This window comes from Carcharodon carcharias, chromosome 7 (genome assembly GCF_017639515.1).
Source record: "Carcharodon carcharias isolate sCarCar2 chromosome 7, sCarCar2.pri, whole genome shotgun sequence".
NCBI classification, from domain to species: Eukaryota; Metazoa; Chordata; class Chondrichthyes; order Lamniformes; family Lamnidae; genus Carcharodon; species Carcharodon carcharias.
In genome coordinates, this window is record NC_054473.1 from 5,356,519 (window position 1) to 5,384,088 (window position 27,570).

The 27,570-nt window shown below is 51.1% G+C and overlaps 1 protein-coding gene across 1 annotated transcript in view; it reads right to left on the reverse strand.

Annotated features, from left to right (window-relative positions):
- LOC121279727 (laminin subunit beta-1-like) overlaps nucleotides 1-27,570 on the reverse strand; it is a 228,622-nt gene that overhangs the window by 197,871 nt on the left and 3,181 nt on the right. The window contains exon 2 of the mRNA XM_041190979.1: nucleotides 5,227-5,396. Coding sequence (XP_041046913.1) covers nucleotides 5,227-5,396 — 170 coding nt within the window. The remainder of the gene's footprint in view (nucleotides 1-5,226; nucleotides 5,397-27,570) is intronic.

Genomic DNA, 27,570 nt, shown 5'->3' on the forward strand with positions numbered 1-27,570 from the left:
GGCGGGGGCGGGGGTGTGGGCGGGGGTGGGGGTGTGAGCGGGGGTGAGGGTGAGGGTGGAGGTGGGGGTGGGGGTGAGGGTGGGGGTGGGGGTGGGGGAGTGGGCGGGGGGGGTGGGGGGTGGGGGTGGGGGTGGAGGTGGGGGTGGGGGTGGGGGGTGGGGGTGGAGGTGGGGGTGGGGGGTGGGGGTGGGGGTGGAGGTGGGGGTGGGGGGTGGAGGTGGGGGGTGGGGGGTGGGGGTGGAGGTGGGGGTGGGGGGGGTGGGGGTGGGGGTGGAGGTGGGGGTGGGGGTGAGGGTGGGGGTGGGGGTGGAGGTGGGGGTGGAGGTGGGGGTGAGGGTGGGGGTGGAGGTGGGGGTGAGGGTGGAGGTGGGGGTGGGGGTGGGGGTGAGGGCGGGGGCGGGGGGTGGGGGTGTGAGCGGGGGTGAGGGTGGGGGTGGGGGGTGTGGGCGGGGGGGTGGGGGTGGGGGTGAGGGTGGGGGTGAGGGTGGGGGTGGGGGTGTGGGCGGGGGGGGTGGGGGTGGGGGTGAGGGTGGGGGTGGGGGTGTGGGCGGGGGGGGTGGGGGTGGGGGTGGAGGTGGGGGGGGTGGGGGGTGGGGGTGGGGGTGAGGGTGGGGGTGGGGGTGGAGGTGGGGGTGGGGGTGGAGGTGGGGGGGGGTGGAGGTGGGGGTGGGGGTGGAGGTGGGGGTGGGGGTGGGGGTGGGGGTGAGGGTGGGGGTGGGGGTGTGGGCGGGGGGGGTGGGGGTGGGGGTGGAGGTGGGGGGGGTGGGGGGGTGGGGGTGGGGGGTGAGGGTGGGGGTGGGGGTGGGGGTGGACGTGGGGGTGGGGGTGGGGGTGGGGGTGGGGGTGGAGGTGGGGGTGGGGGTGGGGGTGAGGGTGGGGGTGGGGGTGGGGGTGGGGGTGAGGGTGGGGGTGGGGGTGGAGGTGGGGGTGGGGGTGTGGGCGGGGGGGGTGTGGGTGGGGGTGGGGGGTGAGGGTGGGGGGTGGGGGGTGGGGGGTGGGGGTGGAGGTGGGGGTGGGGGTGGGGGGTGGGGGTGGGGGTGGGGGTTGAGGTGGGGGGTGGGGGTGGGGGGTGGGGGTGGGGGTGAGGGTGGGGGTGGGGGTGGGGGGTGGGGGTGGGGGTGGGGGTGGGGGTGGAGGTGGGGGTGGGGGTGAGGGTGGGGGTGGGGGTGGAGGTGGGGGTGGGGGTGTGGGCGGGGGGTGGGGGTGGGGGTGAGGGTGGGGGTGGGGGTGGAGGTGGAGGTGGGGGTGAGGGTGAGGGTGGGGGTGGGGGTGGGGGTGGAGGTGGGGGTGGGGGTGGAGGTGGAGGTGGGGGTGGAGGTGGGGGTGAGGGTGAGGGTGAGGGTGGGGGTGGGGGTGAGGGTGGGGGTGGGGGTGGAGGTGGGGGTGGGGGTGTGGGCGGGGGGTGGGGGTGGGGGTGAGGGTGGGGGTGGGGGTGGAGGTGGGGGTGAGGGTGGGGGTGAGGGTGGGGGTGGGGGTGGGGGTGGGGGTGGGGGGTGGGGGTGGAGGTGGGGTGTGGGCGGGGGGGGTGGGGGTGGGGGTGGGGGGTGAGGGTGAGGGTGGGGGGTGGGGGTGGGTGTGGGGGTGGGGGTGGGGGTGGGGGTGGGTGTGGGGGTGGGGGTGGGGGTGGGTGTGGGGGTGGGGCTGGGTGTGGGGTGGGTGTGGGCGTGGGGGTGGGTGTGTGGTTGGGGGTGGGGCTGGTGGGGGTGGGGGTGGTGGTGGGTGTGGGGTTGGGGGTGGGGGTGGGGGGTGAGGGTGGGGGTGGGTGTGGGGGTGGGGGTGGGGGGTGGGGGTGGGGGTGGGGGTGAGGGTGGGGGTGGGTGTGGGGGTGGGGGTGGGAGGTGGGGGTGGAGGGGGTGGGGGTGAGGGTGAGGGTGAGGGTGGGGGGTGGGGGTGGAGGTGTGGGTGGAGGTGGGGGTGAGGGTGAGGGTGAGGGTGGGGGGTGAGGGTGGGGGTGGAGGTGGGGGTGGGGGTGGGGGTGAGGGTGGGGGTGGAGGTGGGGGTGGGGGTGGGGGTGGGGGGTGGGGGTGGGTTTGGGGGTGGGGGTGAGGGTGAGGGTGGGGGGTGGGGGTGGAGGTGGGGGTGGGGGCGGGGGCGGGAGCCGGGGTGGGGGTGGGGGTAAGGGTGGGGGTGGGGGTGGGGGTGGGGGTGGAGGTGGGGGTGGGGGTGGGGGGTGGGGGTGGGGGTGGGGGTGGGGGTGGGGGTGAGGGTGGGGGGTGGGGGTGGAGGTGGGGGTGGGGGTGAGGGTGGGGGTGGGGGTGAGGGTGGGGGTGGAGGTGGGGGTGAGGGTGGGGGTGAGGGTGGGGGTGGAGGTGGGGGTGGGGGTGGGGGTGGGGGGTGGGGGTGGGGGTGTGGGTGGGGGTGGGGGTGAGGGTGGGGGTGAGGGTGGGGGTGGAGGTGGGGGTGGGGGTGGGGGTGGGGGTGAGGGTGGGGGTGGGGGTGGGGGTGAGGGTGGGGGTGGGGGTGGGGGGTGGGGGTGTGGGTGGGGGTGGGGGTGAGGGTGGGGGTGGAGGTGGAGGTGGGGGTGGGGGTGGGGGTGAGGGTGGGGGTGAGGGTGGGGGTGGAGGTGGGGGTGGGGGTGGGGGTGGAGGTGGGGGTGGGGGTGGGGGTGGAGGTGGAGGTGGGGGTGGGGGTGGGGGTGAGGGTGGGGGTGAGGGTGGGGGTGGGGGTGGAGGTGGGGGTGGGGGTGGGGGTGGGGGTGGAGGTGGGGGTGGGGGTGAGGGTGGGGGTGGGGGTTGGGGGTGGGGGTGGAGGTGGGGGTGGGGGTGGGGGTGGGGGTGAGTGTGGGGGTGAGGGTGAGGGTGGGGGTGGGGGTGGGGGTGGGGGTGGGGGTGGGGGTGAGGGTGGGGGTGGGGGTGGGGGTGGGGGTGGGGGTGAGGGTGGGGGTGAGGGTGGGGGTGAGGGTGGGGTGTGGGGGTGAGGGTGGGGGTGGGGGTGGAGGTGGGGGTGGGGGTGGGGGTGAGGGTGGGGGGTGGGGGTGGAGGTGGGGGTGAGGGTGGGGGTGAGGGTGGGGGTGAGGGTGAGGGTGGGGGGTGGGGGTCGAGGTGGGGGTGGGGGTGGGGGTGAGGGTGGGGGTGGGGGTGGGGGTGAGGGTGGGGGTGAGGGTGAGGGTGGGGGGTGGGGGTGGAGGTGGGGGTGGGGGTGGGGGTGGAGGTGGAGGGGGGGGTGGGGGTGGGGGTGGAGGTGGGGGTGGGGGTGGGGGTGGAGGTGGGGGTGGGGGTGGGGGTGAGGGTGGGGGTGGGGGTGGGGGTGGGGGTGAGGGTGGGGGTGGGGGTGGGGGTGAGGGTGGGGGTGGGGGTGAGGGTGGGGGTGAGGGTGGGGTGTGGGGGTGAGGGTGGGGGTGGGGGTGGGGGTGAGGGTGGGGGGTGGGGGTGGAGGTGGGGGTGAGGGTGGGGGTGAGGGTGGGGGTGAGGGTGGGGGTGAGGGTGGGGGTGTCGGTTTGGGGGTGTGGGGGTGGGGGTGGGGTTGGGTGTGGGGGTGAGGGTGGGGGGTGGGGGTGGGGGTGGGGTTGAGGTTGAGGTTGAGGGTGAGGGTGAGGGTGAGGGTGGGGGGTGGGGGTGGAGGTGGGGGTGGGGGTGGGGGTGAGGGTGGGGGTGGGGGTGGGGGTGAGGGTGGGGGTGAGGGTGAGGGTGGGGGGTGGGGGTGGAGGTGGGGGTGGGGGTGGGGGTGGGGGTGGAGGGGGGGGTGGGGGTGGGGGTGAGGGTGGGTGTGAGGGTGGGGGTGGAGGTGGGGGTGGGGGTGGGGGTGAGGGTGGGGGTGGGGGTGGGGGTGGGGGTGAGGGTGGGGGTGGGGGTGGGGGTGAGGGTGGGGGTGGGGGTGAGGGTGGGGGTGAGGGTGGGGTGTGGGGGTGGAGGTGGGGGTGAGGGTGGGGGTGAGGGTGGGGGTGAGGGTGAGGGTGGGGGGTGGGGGTGGAGGTGGGGGTGGGGGTGGGGGTGAGGGTGGGGGGTGGAGGTGGAGGTGGGGGTGGGGGTGAGGGTGGGGGTGGGGGTGGGGGTGAGGGTGGGGGTGAGGGTGGGGGTTGAGGTGGGGGTGGGGGTGGGGGTGGGGTTTGGGTGTGGGGGTTGAGGTGGGGGTGGGGGTGGGGTGGGGTTTGGGTGTGGGGGTTGAGGTGGGGGTGGGGGTGGGGGTGGGGGTGGGGGTGAGGGTGGGGGTGGGGGTGGGGGTGAGGGTGGGGGTGAGGGTGGGGGTGGGGGTGGGGGTGGAGGTGGAGGTGGGGGTGAGGGTGGGGGTGAGGGTGGGGGTGGAGGTGGGGGTGAGGGTGGGGGTGAGGGTGGGGGTGGGGGTGGAGGTGAGGGTGAGGGTGAGGGTGGGGGTGGGGGTGGAGGTGAGGGTGGGGGTGGGGGTGGGGGTGGGGGTGGGGGTGAGGGTGGGGGTGAGGGTGGGGGTGGGGGTGGAGGTGGGGGTGGAGGTGGGGGTGGGGGTGGGGGTGAGGGTGGGGGTGAGGGTGGGGGTGGGGGTGGAGGTGGGGGTGGGGGTGGGGGTGAGGGTGGGGGTGAGGGTGGGGGTGGGGGTGGAGGTGGGGGTGGGGGTGGGGGTGGGGGTGGGTGAAGAGGGGCTCATTACAGTGTCTGTAGGGGAGGAGAGAGTGTTGATTATTGTGTGTGTGGTGGGGGTGGGCGTGAGGGTGAGGGTGGGGGGTGGGGGTGGAGGTGGGGGTGGGGGTGGGGGTGGGGGTGGAGGTGGGGATGGTCCCTGAGCCAGGGAGATCAGTTTCAGGTTTTAAAATTTAAATCAAGGGGGGAAAAAAACTTTTGAAACACGGCCCCTCATGTGAAAGTGTCACATGAGCCGGGACATGTCAATGGATTTTTAAAATAATTTTCATTGAATTTTAAACCGCTTCATGGAACCTCATCCCTCCTGTGGATGAGGTTTCATGAAAAGTGCGAAGGCCGCTTGAGCTCTTTGCCTGCCCCCCCCACCCCCCCACCCCCAATCAACCTTAAGGTTAGACGGGCAGCTCTGTTAATTGTTTTAATTCGTTTTTAATAGGCCTTAGACAGTTCGGTGGGCGCGAAGCCGAGTTGGGATGTCCACACAATGTCACCGTGCATCATTTTACACGTTGGCAAGCGGGCCCCACCCCCACTCGCCAACCGGAAAATTCTTCCCATCCAATTACTTTGAACCAAAGAGGCCTCATACGGCCATTTTCAATCCAGGCCAATCCTGAAGGGTTGACAACACCTAGCTGGCTGGAAGGTCTCCCATTTCTCTCACACACTTACCTGGAGGTGGCTGACGATACAATAGTCACTCGGCTCCTCTGCCCCGCAGGTAGAGGTGGCAGTCAGATTGTGAGCCCGCCCAATCAGGAGGTTACCGGTTGCTGGGTAACAGCTTCCTTCTGTACATCCGTGAGGCAAGGATGGGAGTTCCTGAGCAAAGCTGCTAATCACTGCGGAAGGAAAGAGAGACAAGTTTCAGAGAGGGAGAAGGCGCAGTGAGGTATAGGTAACTGGTGACCGACATTAAACAAGATGGCTCCTAGATACATGTTTGTGGGAACACAGTTTCAGGAGGAGGCCATTCAGCCCCTTGAGCCAGTTCCAACGTTTAATTAGGTCATGGCAGATTCTTACAACTCCATCTTCCAGACTTTGCTCCATTACTCTCAATACATAGAAACATAGGAAATAGGAGCAGGAGTAGGTCATTTGACCCTTTGAGCCTGCTCCACCATTCACTATGATATGGCTGATCCTCTATCTCAGCACCATACTCCCGCTCTTTCCCCATAACCCTTGACACCTTCTGAGTCTAGAAATCTATCTATTTCCTTCTTAAATATATTCAGTGACTTGGCCTCTACAGCCTCTACAGGTTCACCACCATCTGAATGAAGAAGTTTCTCCTCATCTCAGTCCTAAATGGCCTACCCCGTTTCTTGAAACTGTGACCCCTTGTTCTAGACCACCACCTCCACCCCCCACCCCCACTCACTCAACTTGTCTAAATCATTTTGAAGCCTCTTTACATCCTCCTCATCACTCACATTCCCACCAAGTTCCGTGTCATCAGCAAACTTGGAAATATTACATTTGGCTCCCTCATCCGAATCATTGATATATATTGTGAATAGCTGGGGCCCAAGCACTGATCCCTGCGGTACCTCACTACTCACCACCTACCATTCTGAAAAAGACCTATTTATTCCTCCTCTCTGTTTCCTGCTGCTAACCAATTCTCAATCTATGCCAATTTATTACCCCCAATCTCATGTGCTTTCATTTTACACACTAAGCTCTTATGTGGGACTTTATCAGAAGCTTTCTGAAAATCCAAATACACCACATCCACCCTTATCTATTCTCCTAGTTACATCCTCAAAAAGCTCCAGTAGATTTGTTAAACATAATTTCCGTTTCATAAGTCCATGTTGACTTTATCTAATTATGTTGATATTTACTAAGTGTCTTGTTATCACATCCTTTATAATAGACTCTAGCATTTTTCCCACTACTGATATTAGGCTAACTGGTCTGTAATTCACTGTTTTCCTTTTTTAAATAGTGGGGTTACATTTGCCACCCTCCAATCTGCTGGGACTGTTTCAGAATCTATAGAGTTTTGGAAGATGACAATCAACACATCAACTATTTCCATGGCCACCTCCTTTGGTGCCCTGGGCTGTAGATTATCAGGCCCTGGGGAGTTATGGCTCTCAGTCCCATTTATTTCTCCAGCACTGTTTTTTTTAGTAATATTAATTTCCTTCAATTCCTCCTTCTCACTAGACGCTTGGTTCCCTCGCATTTCTGGGAAGTTATTTGTGTTTTCCTCCCTGAAGACAGAACTAAAGTAGTTATTTAATTGCTCTGCCATTTCCTTGTTCTCCATTATAAATTCTCCCATTTCGGACTGTAAGGGACCAACATTTGTCTTCATTGATCTCTCTCTTTTTATGTGTTTATAGAACCTTTTACAGACCACTTTTATGTTCCTTGCAAGTTTACTCTCATAGTCTACTTAATCAATCTCTTTGTCTTCCTTTGCTCAATTCTAAACTGCTCCCAATCCTCAGGCTTGCTATATTTTCTAGCAACTTTATATGACTCCTCTTTGGATCTAATACTACCCTTAATTTCTTTTGTTAGCCATGGTTGGGCCACTTTCCCTGTTGTGTTTTTGTGCCAGAAAGGAATGTATAACTGTTGCAATGCAGACATTCGCTCCTTAAATATTAGCTATTGCCTATCCACTGTAATGCCTTTTAATGAAGTACCCCAATCTAATGCAGCCTACTCACCCCTCATAACTTTGTAGTTTCTTGTTTTTTAGATTTAGGACCCTAATTTCAGATTGGACTACTTCACTTTCCATCCTAGTGAAGAATTCTATCATGTTATGGTCACTCTTACATTAATGCATGATACCTCATACATTCCCTGGAATCTCCTCACCTTCCTCAGTCTCCCCTTCCTCCAGCAGTCTCCAACCATAAAACCAAAGAGCCTTTCAGTAAAGAATCATTGGATCACAGAATTTTAATGGCACGGAAGGAAGCCATTTGGCCCATCGTGTTTGCACTGTCTCTCCAAATGAGCATTATGACCTAGTGCCATTGCCCTGCCTTTTCCCTGTACCCCATGCACATTGTTTCTATTCAAATAATCATCTCATGCCCTCTTGAATGCATTGATTGAACCTGCCTCCACCACACTTCCAGGCCACGCATTCCAGACCCGAACCACTCGCTGTGTGAATAAGTTTTTTTCTCATGTCACATTTGCTTCTTTTGCAAATCACTTTAAATCTGTGCCCTCTCATTCTTGATCCTTTTACAGTTGGGAACAGCTTCTCCCTATCTACTCTGTCCAGCCTTCTCATGATTTTGAACATCGCTATCAAATCTCCTCTTAGCCTTCTCCTCTCCAAGGAGAACAGTCCCAATCTCTCCAATTTATCTTCATAGCTGAAGTTTCTCATCCCTGGAACCATTCTTGTAAACCTCTTCTACACTCTCTCCAACGTGTTCACATCCTTCCTATAATGCGACACCCAGAACTGTAAACAATACTCCAGCTGAGGTCTAATGAGTGTCTTTTATAAATTCAGCCTAACCTCCCTGCTCTTGTACTCTATGCCTCTATTAATAAAGCCCAGGATACTATATGCTTTATGAACTGCTCTCTCCACCTGTCCTGCCACCTTCAATGATATATGCACATACACAGAGATAAAAATAAAAACAAAAAACTGCAGATGCTGGAAATCCAAAACAAAAACAGAATTACCTGGAAAAACTCAGCAGGTCTGGCAGCATCGACGGAGAAGAAAAGAGTTGTGGTTTCGAGTCCTCGTGACCCTTCGACAGAACTAGGTGAATCCAAGGGAGGGTTGAAATATAAGCTGGTTTAAGGTGGTGGTGGGGGGGCGGTGTTGGGTGGGGGGAGAGAAGTGGGGGGGGGGGTGTGGTTGTAGGCAAAAGCAGTGATAGAAGCAGATCATCAAAAGATGTCACAGACGGCAGAACAAAAGAACACATAGGTGTCGACGTTGGTGACATTATATAACCGAATGTGTTAATTAAGAATGGATGGTAGGGCACTCAAAGTATAGCTCTAGTAGGGGTGGGGGGAGCATAAAAGACTTAAAAATATTTAAAAATAATGGAAATAGGAGGGAAAAAGAAAAATCTATATAATTTATAGGAAAAAAAACGAAAGGAAGGGGGAAGAAACAGAAAGGGGGTGGGGATGGAGGAGGGAGGTCAAGACCTAAAGTTGTTGAATTCAATATTCAGTCTGGAAGGCTGTAAAGTGCCTAGTCGGAAGATGAGGTGTTGTTCCTCCAGTTTGCGTTGGGTTTCACTGGAACAATGCAGCAAGCCAAGGACAGACATGTGGGCAAGAGAGCAGGGTGGAGTGTTGAAATGGCAAGCGACAGGGAGGTTTGGGTCATTCTTGCGGACAGACCGCAGGTGTTCTGCAAAGCGGTCGCCCAGTTTACGTTTGGTCTCTCCAATGTAGAGGAGACCACATTGGGAGCAACGAATGCAGTAGACTAAGTTGGGGGAAATGCAAGTGAAATGTTGCTTCACTTGAAAGGAGTGTTTGGGCCCTTGGATGGTGAGGAGAGAGGAAGTGAAGGTGCAGGTGTTACATCTTTTGCGTGGGCATGGGGTGGTGCCATAGGTGGGGGTTGGGGAGTAGGGGGTGATGGAGGATTGAACCAAGGTGTCCCGGAGGGAACAATCCCTATGGAATGCCAACAGGGGGGTGAAGGGAAGATGTGTTTGGTAGTGGCATCATGCTGGAGTTGGCGGAAATGGCGGAGGATGATCCTTTGAATGCGGAGGCTGGTGGGGTGATAAGTGAGGACAAGGGGGACCCTATCGTGTTTCTGGGAGGGAGGAGAAGGTGTGAGGGCGGATGTGCGGGAGATGGGCCGGACACGGTTGAGGGCCCTGTCAACCACCGTGGGTGGAAAACCTCGGTTAAGGAAGAAGGAGGACATGTCAGAGGAACTGTTTTTGAAGGTAGCATCATCGGAACAGATGCGACAGAGGCGAAGGAACTGAGAGAATGGGATGGAGTCCTTACAGGAAGCGGGGTGTGAGGAGCTGTAGTCAAGGTAGCTGTGGAAGTCGTTAGGCTTGTAATGGATATTGGTGGACAGTCTATCACCAGAGATTGAGACAGTGAGGTCAAGGAAGGGAAGGGAAGTGTCAGAGATGGACCACATGAAAATGATGGAGGGGTGGAGATTGGAAGCAAAATTAATACATTTTTCCAAGTCCCGACGAGAGCACGAAGCAGCACCGAAGTAATCATCGATGTACCGGAGAAAGAGTTGTGGAAGGGGGCCGGAGTAGGACTGGAACAAGGAATGTTCCACATACCCCATAAAGAGACAGGCATAACTGGGGCCCATGCGGGTACCCATAGCCACACCTTTTATTTGGAGGAAGTGAGAGGAGTTGAAGGAGAAATTGTTCAGTGTGAGAACAAGTTCAGCCAGACGGAGGAGAGTAGTGGTGGATGGGGATTGTTCGGGCCTCTGTTCGAGGAAGAAGCTAAGGGCCCTCAGACCATCCTGGTGGGGGATGGAGGTGTAGAGGGATTGGACGTCCATGGTGAAGAGGAAGCGGTTGGGGCCAGGGAACTGGAAATTGTTGATGTGACGTAAGGTGTCAGAGGAATCACGGATGTAGGTGGGAAGGGACTGGACAAGGGGAGAGAGAATGGAGTCAAGATAACGAGAAATGAGTTCCGTGGGGCAGGAACAAGCTGACACGATCGGTCTACCAGGACAGTTCTGTTTGTGGATTTTGGGTAGGAGGTGGAAGCGGGCCGTCCGAGGTTGGGCGACTATCAGGTTGGAAGCTGTGGGAGGAAGATCCCCAGAGGAGATGAGGTCAGTGACAGTCCTGGAAACAATGGCTTGATGTTCAGTGGTGGGGTCATGGTCCAGGGAGAGGTAGGAGGAAGTGTCTGCGAGTTGACGCTCAGCCTCTGCGAGGTAGAGGTCAGTGCGCCAGACAACAACAGCACCACCATTGTCAGCGGGTTTGATGACGATGTCAGGGTTGGACCTGAGAGAATGGAGTGCAGTAAATTCAGCAAGAGAGAGATTAGAATGGGTGAGCGGAGCAGAGAAATTGAGACGACTAATGTCGCGCCGACAGTTCTCAATGAAAAGATCAAGAGAAGGTAAGAATCCAGAGGGAGGGGTCCAGGTGGAGGGAGAACATTGGAGGTGGGTGAAAGGATCTGTTGAACAGGGAGAGGACTCCTGCCCAAAGAAGTGAGCCCGGAGATGAAGACGGCGGAAGAAGAGTTCAGGTCTTTCTTCTCCTGTATCCCCTTCAAAATTTCACCCCTTATTTTATATTGTCTGTCCATGTTCTTCCGACCAAAATGTATCCCCTCACACTTCTCTGCATTTATCTTCATCTGCCACCTATCTGCCCACTCCACCAACTTGTCTATGTGTTCTTGAAGTTCCACACCAATCTCCTCACAGTTCACAATGCTCCCAAGCTTTGTATCATTTGCAAACTTTGAAATTATCCCCTGCACACCAAGATCTAGATCATTAATATATATTAAGAAAAGCTAGGGTCCCAATACCGACCTCTGGGGAGCTCCACTACAAACCTTCCTCCAGCCCGATAAATATTCATTGACCATTACTCTCTGCTTCCTAATTTTCAGCCAATTTTGTATCCATGTTGCTACTGTCCCATTTATTCCATGAGCAATAACTTCTCTCACAAGTCTGTTGTGTGGCACTGTGTCAAATGCCTTTTGAAAGTCCATGTACACCACATCAACAGTATTACCCTCATCGACCTTTTCTGTTACTTCTTCAAAAAACCCCAGAAAGTTAATTAAACACAATTTCCCCTTTAGAAATCCATGCTGGCTCTTCCTTTTCAACTCATATTTTTCCATGTGACTACTAATTCTATCCTGAATAATTGTTTCTAGAATCTTTTCCACCACTGACTGGTCTGTAATTGCTGGGCTTATCCTTACAACCTTTTTTGAACAAGGACATAATGTTTGCAATTCTCCAGTCCTTTGGCACCTCCCCTGAGTCTAGAGAAGACTGAAAGATTATGGCCAGTGCCCCTGCAATTTCTATTCTCACTTCCTTCAATATCCTTGGATGCATCTCACCCAGTCCCTGTGCCTTGTCAAATTTAAGCACGGACAGTTTATTCAACACGTCCTCCTTATCAATTTTGAACCCTTCTAGTGACAGAGTTTCCTTGTCTGTTACCATGTCCTGGGCAGCATCTACCTCCTTGGTAAAGACAGATGCAAGGTATTCATTTATTACCTCAGCTATGGCCCCTTCGTCCATGTGTAAATTCCCTTTTAGATCCCTAATCGGCTCTACTCCTCCTTTTATTACCCTTTTACAACTTAAAACGCCTATAGAAGACTTTGGGATTCCCCTTGATGTTGGCTGTCAGTCCTTTCTCAAAATCTCTCTTCGCTTCTCGAACAAAGAGCAAGTTCCAGGCTGGCCATGTGGGGGTGTGGGGCTGGGTGTGGGGTGCAGGGCTGGCGTTGGGAAATAAAATATCAAAATGAAGGACAGGGTTCATAGTCTGAAGTTGCTGAGCTCAATGTTAAGTCCAGAATGCTGTAAAGTGCCTAATCAGCTACATCATTAGCAAATGCAGCCATTTGCCTTTTTGTTCCATCATCTAAGACATTAAATTCAAAGCTGAATAGTTAAAGCCCCAACACAGATCCTTGCTGGACACCAATAGTCACATCCTGCCAATAAGAGCATCTACCCGTTATCCCTACTCTGTCTCCTACCACTCAGCAACATTCCAAACCAGGTAATAATTTGTCTTCAATTCTTTGAGCTTCAGCTTTAGCTACCAGTCTCTTATGTGGGACTTTATCAAATATCTGCTGGAACCCCCAGATAAACAACATCGACAGGCATTCCCCCATCCACTACTTCAGTCACCTGCACTAACAATGACTGGCCCTTGACAAATCCATGCTGGCTGTCTCTGGCTAGCTGGTAATTTGCGTTAAATGGCCCTGTTCTGGATTATACACTTTAGTAATCTCCTGATAACTGATGTTAGGATAACTAGATTACAATTTCCTGATTTTCCCTGTCTCATTTTTCTTAAATAGTGGGATCACATGTCCAATTTTCGAGAGAGAGGCAGGATAAAGATGGGGGAGGAGGGTGCAGCAGCGGTGGAATAGAGAGTGTGTTTAGAGAGGGAGGGATTGAGACAGGGAGGTTAGAAAAAAAAGGATTGAGTGTCTAGAGAAAGGGAGATGGTATGGAAATAAATAGTAGGGATAGAGGATCAGTAGGGTGGAGAAGGAGAGGGTCAGGAAGAGAGAAAGTGGGGAGAAAGGGTCCAAACAATAAACAGGGGGAAAGCACCTGACTTCCTCTGAGAATCACTTGATCCTCTCTCCTTCCCTCTCCCTCTCCACCTCTCTCCCGATCCTTCCTTATCTCTTTATTCCTCTCTCTAAGGCAAACCTGGGAATGGAGGAGTGACAGGAAACAAAGGGTAGTTTTTGATGGACGCTTTTGTGACTAGGAACGTTGTTTTCCAGTGGGGTTCTGCAGGACTCCGGACCATGCCCCCTGCTTTTTGTGGTATATATTAATGATTTGGATGTAACTGTAGAGGGAGTGATCAAGAAGCTTGCAGACAACACAAAAATGAGGTGGATAGCGAGGAGGATTGTCATAACCTTCAGGAAGATATCAATGGACTAGACAAGTGGGCAAAAAAGTGGCAAATGGAATTCAAACCGGACAAGTGCAAGGTGATGGATTTGGGGAGGTTAAACAAGACAAAAGATTACACAATAAATGGGAGGATACTGAGAGGTGTAGAGGAAGTGAGGGACCTTAGAGTGAATGTCCACAGATGCCTGAAGGTAGCAGGGCAGTTTGAGAAGGTGTTTAAGAAGGCAAATAGAATCCTTTCATTTATTAGTCGAAGTATAGAATATAAGAGCAGGGAGTATATGCTGGAACTGTATAAAACATTAGTTAGGCCACAAGTTGACTGCTGTGTGCAGCCCTGGTCACCTCATTACAGAAAGGATGTAATTGCACTAGAGGGGGTGCAGAGGAGATTTACGAGGATGTTATCAGGACTGGAAAATTGCAGCTATGAGGAAAGATTGGAAAGGCTGGGGTTGTTCTCCTTGGAACAGAGGAGGCTGAGGGGAGATTAGAATGAGATGTACAAAATTGTGAGGGGCCTGATGTAAAGTGGATGGGAAGGGCCTATTTACTTTAGCAGAGAGGTCAGTGACTAGGAGGTATAGATCTGAAGTGATTGATGGAAGGTTAGACGGAAGATTAGGGAAACCTTCTTCACCCAGACGATTGTGGGGGTCTGGAACTCACTGCCTAAAAAGGGGGAGTAGAGGCAGAATCCCTCAACTCATTTAGAAGATGTCTGGATCTGCACCTCAATCGCTGTAACCTACAGACCAAATACTGGAAAGTGGGATGAGGCTGGGTGACTCGATTTTCAACCAATCCAGAGAGGATGGGCCAAGTGGCTGTTACAGCTCTGTGCTGTAAACTTTCTATGATTCTATGTTCCCCAAACTGCAGTATTGGCAGTCACAGTGAAAAGAGAGATTTATAATAAAGAAAGATTGAGACTGATGATAAACAGAGTGAAAGGCTTGGGACTTGAGTTTACAGTTCAGATTTAAGTGCATTAAATAGGTAACTTGGCAGATGTGGTTCAGTGTGAAATTATTGCCTTGGACAGTGCCAAAATTACCCTGTGTGAAACCTCAAGTGGAGAGGTTTCCCTGGATTAACCACAGCCCTGGGCAGTTGGTCCGGTGGAAGCAGCAAGTTTGTTACAGCGATTCCTAGCCTTGACTCCCCCACAGCATCTAGTCCTGAGGAATGGTGAGTGGGGGTGGGGGAGGAGACAGTGGGCAGATAGGAAGAGGAGGTGGGAAGATGGGAGATGTGCTAGCCAGCAAAGCCCATGTCCCATGGATTGGTGAAAAAACAGAATGGGGATGTGGGAGGGTAGGGGTTGGTGGTGGTTGGTGGGCGGGGAGGTGGTGGGGGGGGTTGAGGAGGTTGGGGACAGTGGAGCGGCATGAAGGCTAGACCAGTGAGTCAGAGGTGGAACCATTTGCCCTTGTTGGTATGGAGCAGTTTTTCAATGAAATCTGGTCATTGTAACCCCCACCCTCTGGTACAATCAATTAAACAGGGAAATGTCATTGTTTACTCTCAGGAACAGCCTGAAAGAGTGCACCCAGCAGGCACACCTCACCCTCTTTACTCTGGCACTGAGCCAACAGTAAGCAATACCTAGATTGGCACTAACCGAACCATTGCACTGGACAATAGACTACGATCACGTGGCACAGCTTACTCCTTTTAACCCCAACCTGACAGGATCCAAGCAAATCTCAGAGAGCGGAAACAGCTGCCATGAAATGTCAATGCAATAATGGTCACTGGAGAATTCACTCGTCTAGAAATTGGTCCCCACAGCACCTGCTTAAATCACACATTGTTCAGATTAATGCAAGTTCTTCCTTTCTGTATTATTTCTGTTTTTCTGTGAAGGGAACCTGGCCAATGCCAATCCTATTCCCAGTGCACAAAACATAATGGCCACAAGACAGCTGGTGGGGGGAATTGAAAATGTAGTCAAAGCCAGGCTTTTACTCTGTATCTAACCCCGTGCTGTACCTGCCCTGAGAGTGTTTGATGGGGACAGTGTAGAGGGAGCTTTATTCTGTATCCAACCCCATGCTGCACCTGCCCTGGGAGTGTTTGATGGGGACAGTGTAGAGGAAGCTTTACTCTGTATCTAACCCCGTGCTGTACCTGTCCTGGGAGTGTTTGATGGGGACAGAGGGAGCTTTACTCTGTCTATAACCTGTTCTTTATTTGCTCTGCCTGATCTGAGCAATATTCAATGAGCACGAACATCACTCATCTTGATATGTTTTGAAATATCAATGACCCTAGAAGGAAAAGTGTTTTCAAGGTTTTGGAAAGGAAACAGGGAGGGAGTTTCACACCAAGGGTGCAGTCACTGATAACACAGGGCCCTATTTAAACTCCTGACTGATTTCAAAGTCACATCAATTGTGTCAAATTGACCAGTTTCTCATTTTGAAAAATTCAAGTCCACATCTGGGATTGCCATCTGTGTGAAATTAACACATAAAACTCAACATCGGAGGCCCCAGGGCTGTAATATTTCAATTTCCATGTTGTCATGTTTGGAATGCAAATTAAATTGACTCCAGGGAGTAAGATGATGGGGTGCAGAATGGGGGTGGAGAGGATTTTAGCTGTGACACACTCCCCCGACGATTGGAATGCCTTCCAATGCTCATTCTCCAGGTGCTCTGATAATTCATGGCCACTCAGGTGAGGCAGTAGAGGGATCCTGTCAACCTGGAGGGTTTTATCCTCGTGAGAGTCAAAGCCTTCAAGGTGTCAAACGAGTTAACTTTTTTAAATTAATTCACGGGATGTGGGCTTCGCTGGCTGGGCCCAGCATTTATTGCCTAACTCTAGTTGCCCCTTGAGAAGGTGGTGGTTAGCTGCCTTCTTGAGCCGCTGCAGTCCATGTGGTGTAGGTACACCCACAGCGCTGTTAGGGAGGGGGTGCCAGGATTTTGACCCAGCGAAAGTGAAGGAATGGCCGATATATTTCCAAGTCAGGATGGTGAGTGGTGAATGAAACGGAGCGAGAGAGTCTGGGTGAGTTCACCATATAAAAATTAACAAAAACTCTCACTAGTTACAGCTGGGATTCAATGTATACCTAACGCCAGTGAAATCAGCCAATGATGCCAGTAATCCAGCCTTGGTTAAAGAGCTGCACCGAGAGGCATTTAAATGCTCCTGAATCCAGGAGAGAACATCATCTACCAGGAACAGAGATCAGAAGACAAGACGGACTTGCATTCCTATAGCACCTTTCATGACCTCAGAACATTCCAAAATGTTTTACAGCCAATGAAATATTATTTTTTGAAGTATAGTCACTGTTGTAGGAAAATGGGGCAGCCACGTTTGTGCACAGCAAGATTCCACAGTGATGTGATAATGGTCAGAAAACATGATTTTAGTTATGTTGGGTTGGGGGATAGATATTGGTGTTGGACACCATGGAGAAGTCCCCTGCTCTGCTTCAAATAGTGGAGATCTTTTCCACCCATCTAAGAGGCAGATGTGGCATAGGTTGAACGTTTCATATGGAAGAGGGCACTTCCGACAGTGCAGCACTCCCTCAGTACTGACCCTCTGCCAGTGTAGCCCTCCCTCAGTACTGACCCTCCAGCAGTGCGGCACTCCCTCAGTACTGATCCTCCGGCAGTGCGGCACTCCCTCAGTACTGACCCTCCGGCAGTGCAGCACTCCCTCAGTACTGACGTTCTGACAGTGCGGCACTCCCTCAGTACTGAACCTCCGACAGTGCAGCACTCCCTCAGTACTGACCCTCTGACAGTGCAGCACTCCCTCAGTACTGACCCTCCGACAGTGTGGCACTCCCTCAGTACTGACCCTCTGACAGTGTAGCACTCCCTCAGTGCTGCCCCTCTGACAGTGCAGCACTCCCTCAGTACTGACCCTCTGACAGTGCAGCATCCCCTCAGTACTGACCCTCCGACAGTGCAGCACTCCCTCAGTACTGACCCTCTGACAGTGCGACACTCCCTCAGTACTGACCCTCGGACAGTGCAGCACTCCCTCAGTACTGACCCTCTGATAGTGCAGCACTCCATTAGTACTGACCCTCTGACAGTGCAGCACTCCCTCAGTATGAACCTCCAACAGTGCAGCACTCCCTCAGTACTGACCCTCTGATAGTGCAGCACTCCGTCAGTACTGACCCTCTGACAGTGCAGCACTCCCTCAGTATGAACCTCCAACAGTGCAGCACTCCCTCAGTACTGACCCTCTGATAGTGCAGCACTCCGTCAGTACTGACCCTCCGACAGTGCAGCACTCCCTCAGTACTGACCCTCTGATAGTGCAGCACTCCGTCAGTACTGACCCTCTGACAGTGCAGCACTCCCTCAGTACTGACCTTCCGACAGTGCGACACTCCCTCAGTACTGACTCTCTGATAGTGCAGCACTCCGTCAGTACTGACCCTCCGACAATGCAGCACTCCGTCAGTACTGACCCTCTGACAGTGCAGCGCTCCCTCAGTACTGACCCTCTGACAGTGCAGCGCTCCCTCAGTACTGACCCTCTGACAGTGCAGCACCCCCTCAGCACTGACCCTCTGACAGTGCAGCACTCCCTCAGCACTGACCCTCTGACAGTGCAGCACTCCCTCAGTACTGACTGTGTGACAGTGCAGCACTCCCTCAGCACTGACCCTCTGACAGTGCAGCACTCTCTTATGTGCTTTTGCCACCAAGATTGGGGACGTGAACATTGACCCTCAAACCTTTAATGTCTTATCTTAAAGGAGTCCATTGGGCGGGAGGTGCCTGGATTTCTAACATGCAGTGCTGCTGGACAACGCTTGTGTGATTCCCCTTCCTATTTGTTTTGTTGCAATACATCTTCCATTTGCATTACTGTTCACAGCCCTTGAGACAGCTGTATCCCTTGGGGGAGGTCAGGAACTCAGCTCCCAAACTGCGTAACAAAATGAAAGCGTTTGGAAGGTAAAGTTCAACACAGAAGCATCCAAACTATTTCAAATATTTCCCATTAGTGATCCCCAGGCACGCACACCTAGAGACGCAAGATTCTCACATCTACACCTTGATTCCTGGAGACTTTTGGTTCTAATGATTAACTCTTGAAATTGGCAGCAGGCGAAAAAAGTCAAAAAGAGTTACAATTTGAGGGGAGAGGAATCTGAATGCTGTCATGAAAAAGATGAAACCTGCCTGAGATAAGGTCAAGAATAATTGGTCGGCTGGTGGTGGGTTTGTTTGATACAAGATGGGCACCAGAGTTGTGTAGTTTAAGGAGATGAAGCTTAAATTATGAATTCTGGTTGCACAGATGAGGATTGTATTCCCTCGAGTCTGGACAATGGTGATTTAATTGAGGTGTTTAAGAAGATTAAGGAATCAAATAGGGTCAATAAAGAGGGGACTCCAGAACAAGGGTGTAGAACCTTAAACATAGAGCCAGCATGTTCAGGGCTGACAAGGGTGGTGCTGTTGTTGTCTGGCGCACTGGCCTCTACCTCGCAGAGGCTGAGCATCAACTCGCAGACACTTCCTCCTACCTCTCCATGGACCATGACCCCACCACTGAACATCAAGCCATTGTTTCCAGGACTATCACTGACCTCATCTCCTCTGGAGATCTTCCTCCCACAGCTTCCAACCTGATAGTCGCCCAACCTCGGACGGCCCGCTTCTACCTCCTACCCAAAATCCACAAACAGAACTGTCCTGGCAGACCGATCGTGTCAGCTTGCTCCTGCCCCACAGAACTCATTTCTCGTTATCTTGACTCCCTTCTCTCTCCCCTTGTCCAGTCCCTTCCCATCTACATTTGTGATTCCTTGACACCCTACATCATATCAACAATTTCCAGTTCCCCGGCCCCAACCGCTTCCTCTTCACCATGGTCGTCCAATCCCTCTACACCTCCGTCCCCCACCAGGATGGTCTGAGGGCCCTTAGCTTCTTCCTCGAACAGAGGCCCGAACAATCCCCATCCACCACTACTCTCCTCTGTCTGGCTGAACTTGTTCTCACGCTGAACAATTCCTCCTTCAACTCCTCTCACTTCCTCCAAATAAAAGGTGTGGCTATGGGTACCCGCATGGGCCCCAGCTATGCCTGTCTCTTTATGGGGTATGTGGAACATTCCTTGTTCCAGTCCTACTCCGGCCCCCTTCCACAACTCTTTCTCCGGTACATCGATGATTACTTCGGTGCTGCTTCATGCTCTCATCGGGACTTGGAAAAATTTATTAATTTTGCTTCCAATCTCCACCCCTCCATCATTTTCACGTGGTCCATCTCTGACACTTCCCTCCCCTTCCTTGACCTCGCTGTCTCAATCTCTGGTGATAGACTGTCCACCAATATCCATTACAAGCCTAACAACTCCCACAGCTACCTTGAGTACAGCTCCTCACACCCCGCTTCCTGTAAGGACTCCATCCCATTCTCTCAGTTCCTTCACCTCCATCGCATCTGTTCCGATGATGCTACATTCAAAAACAGTTCCTCTGATACGTCTTCCTTCTTCCCTAACCGAGGTTTTCCAACCACGGTCGTTGACAGGGCCCTCAACTGTATCTGACCCATCTCCCGCGCATCCGCCCTCACGCCTTCTCCTCCCTCCCAGAAACATGATAGGGTCCCCCTTGTCCTCACTTATCACCCCACCAGCCTCCGCGTTCAAAGGATCATCCTCCGCCATTTCCGCCAACTCCAGCATGATGCCACTACCAAACACATCTTCCATTCACCCCCCCTTATCAGCATTCCGTAGGGATCGTTCCCTCCGAGACACCCTGGTCCACTCCTCCATCACCCCCTACCCCTCAACCCCTTCCCACGACACCTTCCCATGCAACCACTGAAGGTGCAACACCTGCCCCTTTACTTCCCCTCTCCTCACTATACAAGGGCCCAAACACTCCTTTCAAGTGAAACAGCATTTCACTTGCACTTCCCTCAATTTAGTCTACTGCATTCGTTGCTCCCAATGCGGTCTCTGCTACATTGGAGAGACCAAACGCAGACTGGGTGAGTGCTTTGCGGAACACCTTTGGTCTATCCGCAAACATGACCCAGACCTCCCTGTCGCTTGTCATTTTAACACTCCACCCTGCTCTCATGCCCATATGTCTGTCCTTGGCTTGCTGCATTGTTCCAGTGAAGCCCAACGCAAACTGGAGGAACAGCACCTCATCTTCCGACTAGGCACTTTACAGCCTTCTGGACTGAATATTGAATTCAACAACTTTAGATCTTGAACTCCCTCCTCCGTCCCCACCCCCTTTCCGATCCCCCTTTTTTTCCAATAATTTATATCGATTTTTCTTTTCCCACCTATTTCCATTATTTTTAAAAGTATTTCCATCCATTGTTTTATCTCTACCTTTTAGCCTATTTCGATTCCTTCAACCCTCCCCCACTCCCCCATCCCAGGGCTATCTGTATCTTGCTTGTCCTGCTTTCTACCCTTAATTAGCACATTCCTTAGATAATATCACCACCTTCAACACCTCTTTGTCCTTTTGTCTGTGACATCTTTTGGTTATCTCCACCTATCACTGGCCCTCTATCCAGCTCTACCTGTCCCAACCACCCCGCGTCCCCCCCCCTTAAACCAGCTTATAGTTCACCTGTCTTCTATTTTTACTTAGTTCTGATGCAGAGTCATACGGACTCGAAACGTTAACTGTGTTCCTCTCCGCAGATGCTGCCAGACCTGCTGGGATTTTCCAGGTATTTTTGTTTTTGTTTTGGATTTCCAGCATCCGCAGTTTTTTGCTTTTATCTTAGTTTTCAGGGGGGATGTCAGGAAGCACCTCTTCACTCAAAGGGGAATGGAAATCTGGAAGTCCCTCCCCCATGTGCATGTTGGGGATCAACTGGAGCATTTAAGTCTGAAATTGCTAGTTTTTTGTTGGGTATTTGTTGGGATTAAGGGATATGGAATGAAGATAGGCAAATGGAGTTGAGGTAGAGATCAGCCAAATTGGATGAAGGTACAAGCTCGAGGGGCTGAACGGCCTCCTTTTGTTGTCATGTGGCATGGAGTGTGTTTTTTTTTAAATTGAGAGGCTAAATGAAGGGCTACAGCTCCTAGTTGCCATGGGCATTACACATGGACACTCACAAATTCCTCACCCAAATACTCAATATCTCAGTAAATGTGTGATGTGATAGCATGGTGGCTCTGTTACTGAACTGAATCCAGGGAGCTTGTCTAATCATCTGGAGACAGAAGTTCAATTCCTGCCACAGCAGCTAGGGAAATTCAATTCAATATTTTTGAGGCAATTCTTTGCCAGACACCTGCACAAGCTCCTTACTTTTAATGAAATTATAGAGCTGAGACCTTCCCAAACACTAGTAAGGGTCTCGGTAAAGTTGTTAAGGAAAGTCAGTTCAGATTAGATGTTGACCAGTCTATGGACTCAACATCTGTCCAATTCTGGGGGCTATAATTTAATTGTGCATGCCTAGTTCACAGGAACACAAGAAATAGGAGCAGGAGTAGACCACATGGCCCCTCGAGCCTGCTCTGCCATTCAGTATAATCATGGTTGATCTTGAGCTTCACTTCCACTTTCCTGCTCCCACTCCCCATATCCCTTGGTTCCCTGAGAGACCAAGAATCTGTCTATCCCAGCCTTAAATGTCTTCAATGATGGAACATTCACAACTCTCTGGGGTAGAGAATTCCAAAGATTCACAACCCTTTGAGTGAAATAATTGCTCCTCATCCCAGACCTAAATGATTCGCCCCATATCCTGAGACTGTTCCCCCATGTTTTAGATACCCCGACCAGTGGAAACAATCTCTCAGTGTCCACCCTGTCAAACCCCTTCAGCATCTTGTATGTTTCAATGGGATCACTTCTCATTCTTCTAAATTCCTCAGCCCAATTCACTCAACCTCTGATCACAGGACAACCCTCTCATCCCTGGGACCAATCTAGTGAACCTTCATTGTACTGCCTCCAGTGCAAGTATATCCTTCCTCCAACATGGAGACCAAAACTGCACACTGTATGCCTAAACTTTTAAACCTGGACAATGACCTCTTAAAAATGACCGAAGCCATGTCTGGCTGTGACCTTTGAACAACAGGAGCTAATCTAGCAGTATCGAAGAAATTTGCGCCTTTTCTCTGAAGAGACATCAACAACCATGTGGACAGCAGAGTCCAAATTCAAAGGGAATTATACAAGTTCCATTTACATTTCACAAGCCAGGCCTGACAATAGGAGTCTATTAGTCAGCTAGGACAAAGGACTCTGCAACCTTCCTTTCAAATTCCCAATGGTTGGAACATTAACAATCTAGGGAACCCAGGCAAATGAATAGGCACCCTTTGTGAAAGCCAAGGTGGAGAGGTGAGAGTCATTTGACATGCCCAGCCCGCCCGCCACCCCCCCACCCCCCGCCCCACCAGCTGGGGGAATCAGTTATACTGTCTTGCTGTCCTGCAAATCAGTCTGTCATCTTCCATCTACCAGGCAGCAGCACAGAAAAGGGGCTCTGTCCAGGTTTCAATGCCTGGCCCTCATCTACACTGTTTCTACAGGAATTCCTGAATGCCTATACCATCGCCTACAAGGCTAATTCATTTCTGTGTGCCTATCTCATCGTGGAAGTCATCTCTAGTGAATTATCCAGCATCAGTTTTCAACCTGCTGACCTTTGTGAAGATATACATCATTGGATTCTTGATTCTGGACTCTGGACTCACGTACAACAATAATTCTTTACTCAGTGGTCTTTGCCCTGTAAATATTCTTTTCTCTATCCCCCTCTTTTATTGTATGAGTGACAAGGAGGCTACCTCATGCCCCTCCTCCCATGTTTGATTGTGTGGAAATAAACTAACTCTCTGAGTTTACCATATTTTTCGTTTGCTGTGGGATTATTAAAAGAAATTGGATCATGCCAAAACCGAGGAGTTGGGAAATACGCCACCACTCATAAAGGGGGAAATCAAAATCAAAACACCTTCCTGTTTACGGACCGGTGAGAGGAGAAATCAGGACTGTTTAAAATAAACCCCCCCCTGTCCATAATACAGATGCTCTCACCAAAGCCCTGTACAATTGTAGCAAGCCTCCTTACTCCATCCCCTTGTAATAAACGCCATTTGACTTTCCTAATTGCTTGCTGTGCCTGCATATTAACTTTCTGTGTTCCTTGTATGAGCATGCCCAAGTCTCTCTGAACATATGAAGATATCAACATAAGAACATAGGAATTAGGAGCAGGGGTAGGTCATTTGGCCCCTTGAGCCCACTCTGCCATTTAATAAGATCATGGTCGATCTGATAACGGCCTCTACTTTCCTGTCTACTCCCTATAACCTTTGACTCCCTTGTCAATCAAGAATCTATCCAACTCAGCCTTACAATATTCAATAACCCTGCCTCTACCACTCTCTGGGGTAGAGAATTCCACAGACTAATGACCCTTTGAGAGAAGAAATTTCTCCTCATCTCTGCTTTAATTGGGAGACCCCTTATTTTTAAAAGGTGTTCCTTAGTACTAGTCTCTCCCACAAGAGGAAACATCCTCTCAGTATCCATCACGTCAATTCCCCCAAGAATCTTATGTATTTCAATAAGATCATGTCTCATTCTTCTGAACTCCAATGAATACAGGCCCGACCTCTCCAACTTTTCCTTATAAGACAACTGCTTCATCCCAGGAATGAGCCTAGTCAACCTTCTCTGAGCAGCTTCTATTGCACTTATATCCTTTATTAAATAAGGAGACCAAAACTGCACATAGTATTCCAGATGTGGTCTTACCAACACTCTGTACAACTGTAGCAAAACTTCCCTAGTTTTATATACATTCCCCTTGTAATAAGCAACATTCTATTTGTCTTCCTAATCACTTGCTGAAGCTGCATACTAACTTTTCGTGATTCATGTACCATGACTCCCAAAACCCTCTGTACCGCAGAGTTCTGCAATATCGCTCCATTTAGATAATAGGCTGGTTTCTATTCTTCCTGACAAAGTGGACAAGTTCACATTCTCCCACATTATACTCCATCTGCCAAATTTTTGCCCACTCACTTAATCTATCTATGTCCCTTTACAGACTCCTTATGACCTCTTCACAACTTGCTCAGCAATAATACATTCAGTCCCTTCATCCAAGTCATTGATATAGATTGCAAACAGTTGAGGCCTCAGTATTGATCCCTGTGACACTCCAGTCATTACATCTTGCCAACCTGAAAATAACCCATTTATGCCTATTCTGTTTCCTGTTAGCTAACAAGTCCTCTATCCATGCTAATATGTTACCTCCTGCATCATAAGCTTCTATTTTGTGTAGTAACCTTTGATGTGGCACATTGTCAAATGCCTTTTGGAAATCTAAGTACAGCACATCTACAGGTTCCCCTTTATCCAAATTGCTTGCTACTTCCTCAATGAACTTTGGTAAATTAGTCAAACATGATTCCCCTTCCACAAACACCACGTTGACTCTACCTGATTGCATTGAGATTGTCTAAGTGCCCCGCTATAACCTCCTTAGTAATAGGTTCCAGCAATTTCCCAATGGCAGATATTAGGCTAATTGGCCTGTAGTTTCCTACTTTCTGTCTCTGTCCTTCCTTGAATAGAGGGGTTTCATTTGCTATTTTCCAATCTGATGGGACCTTTCCAGAATCTAGGGAATTTTGGAAAATTAAAACCAAAGCATCTACTATCTCAGCAGCCATTTCATTTAAGACCCTAGGATGAAGTCCATCAGGACCTGGGGACTTATCAGCTTTTAGTTCCAATAATTTTCTCAGTCTCCTTTCCCTGATGATTGGAATTGTTTTGAGTTCCCCCTCCCACCTTTTCATCTCTTGGTTTATAATTATTTCTGGGATGTTATTTGTATCCTCTACAATGAAGACAGATGCAAAATATCTGTTTAATTTGTCCACCGTTTCTTTATTTTCCATTATTAATTCCTCATTCTCTCCCTGTAGAGAACCAATGCTCACTTTACCTACTCTTTTTCTTTTTAAATACCTGTAGAAACTCTTACTATCTGTGTTTAAAGTTCTAGCTATCTTTCTCTTGTACTCTGATTTCTCCCTCATCATTTTTAGTAATTCTTTGCTTTTTTTTTTACATTCTGTCCAATTTTCTGACCTGCCACTAATCTTTGTAGGATTGTACACTTTTGCTTTCAATTTGATACTATCTTTAATTTCCATAGTTAGCTATGGATGTTACATCCTTCCCCTAGAATCTTTCTTTCTCACTGGAATGTATCTTTGCTGAATGTTAGGAAATGCCTCATTAAATGCCTGCCATTGCGTTTCTAGTGATCTCTAGTTAACCTAATTTCCCTGTTCGCTTTAGCTAGCTTTGTCTTCATATCTCATAACTGCCCTTATTTAAGTTTAAAATACTAGCCTTAGACCCAATCTTCTCTCCTTCAAACTGAATCTGAAATTCAATCATGTTATGATCACTGCTACCCAGGGGTGCTTTACTATGAGACTATTAATTAATCTTATCACATAGCACATTACGAGCTCTGGAGTAGTTTGCTTTCTGGTTGGCTGCTCTCAGAAACTCTGCTGAAAATACTCTGGGAACTCATCATCCAGGCAACCTTTGCCAGTTTGACTCATCCAATCTATCTGTAGATTTACAGGGAGACGGTGGTATCATAGTAATGTTACTGGACTAGTACTCCACGTTTCTAGGAATATGGATTCAAATCCCACCATGGCAGCTAGCGGAATTTAAATTCAATTAATAAAAATAATCTGGAATACAAAGCTAGTCTTAGTGACAATCTCCATGAAACCATCATTGATTGTCATAAAAACCCATTTGGTTCATTAATGTCCTTTAGGTGAGTAACAGCAGGTGTTACCCCATAGTCACCGGAGTGTTTGAAACCAGTCAATGATTAATAGGGCGGACTGCTCATGAAAAACCAGTACAAAGTGCATTTTCTAAATACATCCTACTCCATGGAATGCTTCCCTCGCACAACCACACTGCATAAAATTCAACCAATCCTTTGCAGATGGGTTATTTACAGTTCTGCACCAACTCACCAATAGGCTGATTAAATACACATTAAGTGTCCCACAACTCCCCCCCACCCCCCCCCCCCCCCCCCCCCCCCCACCCCCCCGCCCCACCCAATTGTCTCACCCTGACCCACCTGAACAACTGATACACACTGGGGTCCTATTTCCACAGTAATTCAACCACCAGATCCCACCCAAGTGACCTGTCTTCATGTGTGAAGTATCTGGCTGTTCACCCATGAGGTTTATCAGAGGTAAGTTTGGCTCCTGTTGTCACTGGCTGTCCACTTGTAGTATACTGTCCTCCTGAGGGTATGGAGGTTGTGGAGAAGGGTTTAGAGAGCAAACAGGAGTTGATTTACACCCAACCCCCTAGGGCATTGAGCCCAGTTGAATCATTCAACATGCCATCATGGCGGAAGTAGCTTGGAAGAGAATGGGAATATGCTGGATATCCTGCTCAATGAAGCCAATGAAGTACTTTGTAGTGTAGTCACTGCTGTAATGTAGGAAACATAGCAATGAGTAGAGTATAACATTATGGAAGTGTTGCTACAGCTGTACAGAGCATTGGTGAGACCACACCTGGAGTATTGTGTACAGTTTTGGTCTCCTTGCTTAAGGAGGGATATACTTCATGGAAAATAGTTCAAGGAAGATTCATTAGGCTGATTCCTGGGATGAAAGGTTTGCCTTATGAGGAAAGGTTGAGCAGGTTGGGCCAGTGCCCACTGAAGTTTAGAATAATGAGAGGTGATCTTATTGAAACATATAAGACCCTGAGGGGACTTGACAGGGTGGATGCTGAAAGGATGTTTCCCCTTGTGGGAATCAAGAACTAGGGGACACAGTTTCAAAATAAGGTGTCTCTCATTTAAGACAGAGGTGAGGAGGAATTTCTTCTCTCAGAGAGTTGTTAGTGTTTGGAATTCTCTTCTCCAGCGAGCAGTGGATGCTGCATTGTTGAATATATTAAAGGATGAGTTAAACAGATTTTTGATCTATGAGGGAGTCAAGGGGACAGACAAGAAAGTGGAGTTTTGGCCACAATCAGGTCAACCATGATCTTATTGAATGCCGGAGGAGGCTTGATGGGTCAATTGGAATACTCCTGCTCCTGTTCCTTATGATCTTAACCAAATTGCGAGCAAACATAATGATAAAATAATCTTTTTCAGTAATGTTGAATGAGGGTTAAATATTGGCCTGGACACTGGTGATATCTCCCCTGCTTTTCTTCAGAATAATGCCATGGGATCGTTTACATCTACCTGAGAGGGTGGTTGGAGCCTTGGTTTAATATCTCATCCAAGAGCTGACACCTGTGACAGTGCAGCACTCCCTCAGAGTGTTGCACAGGA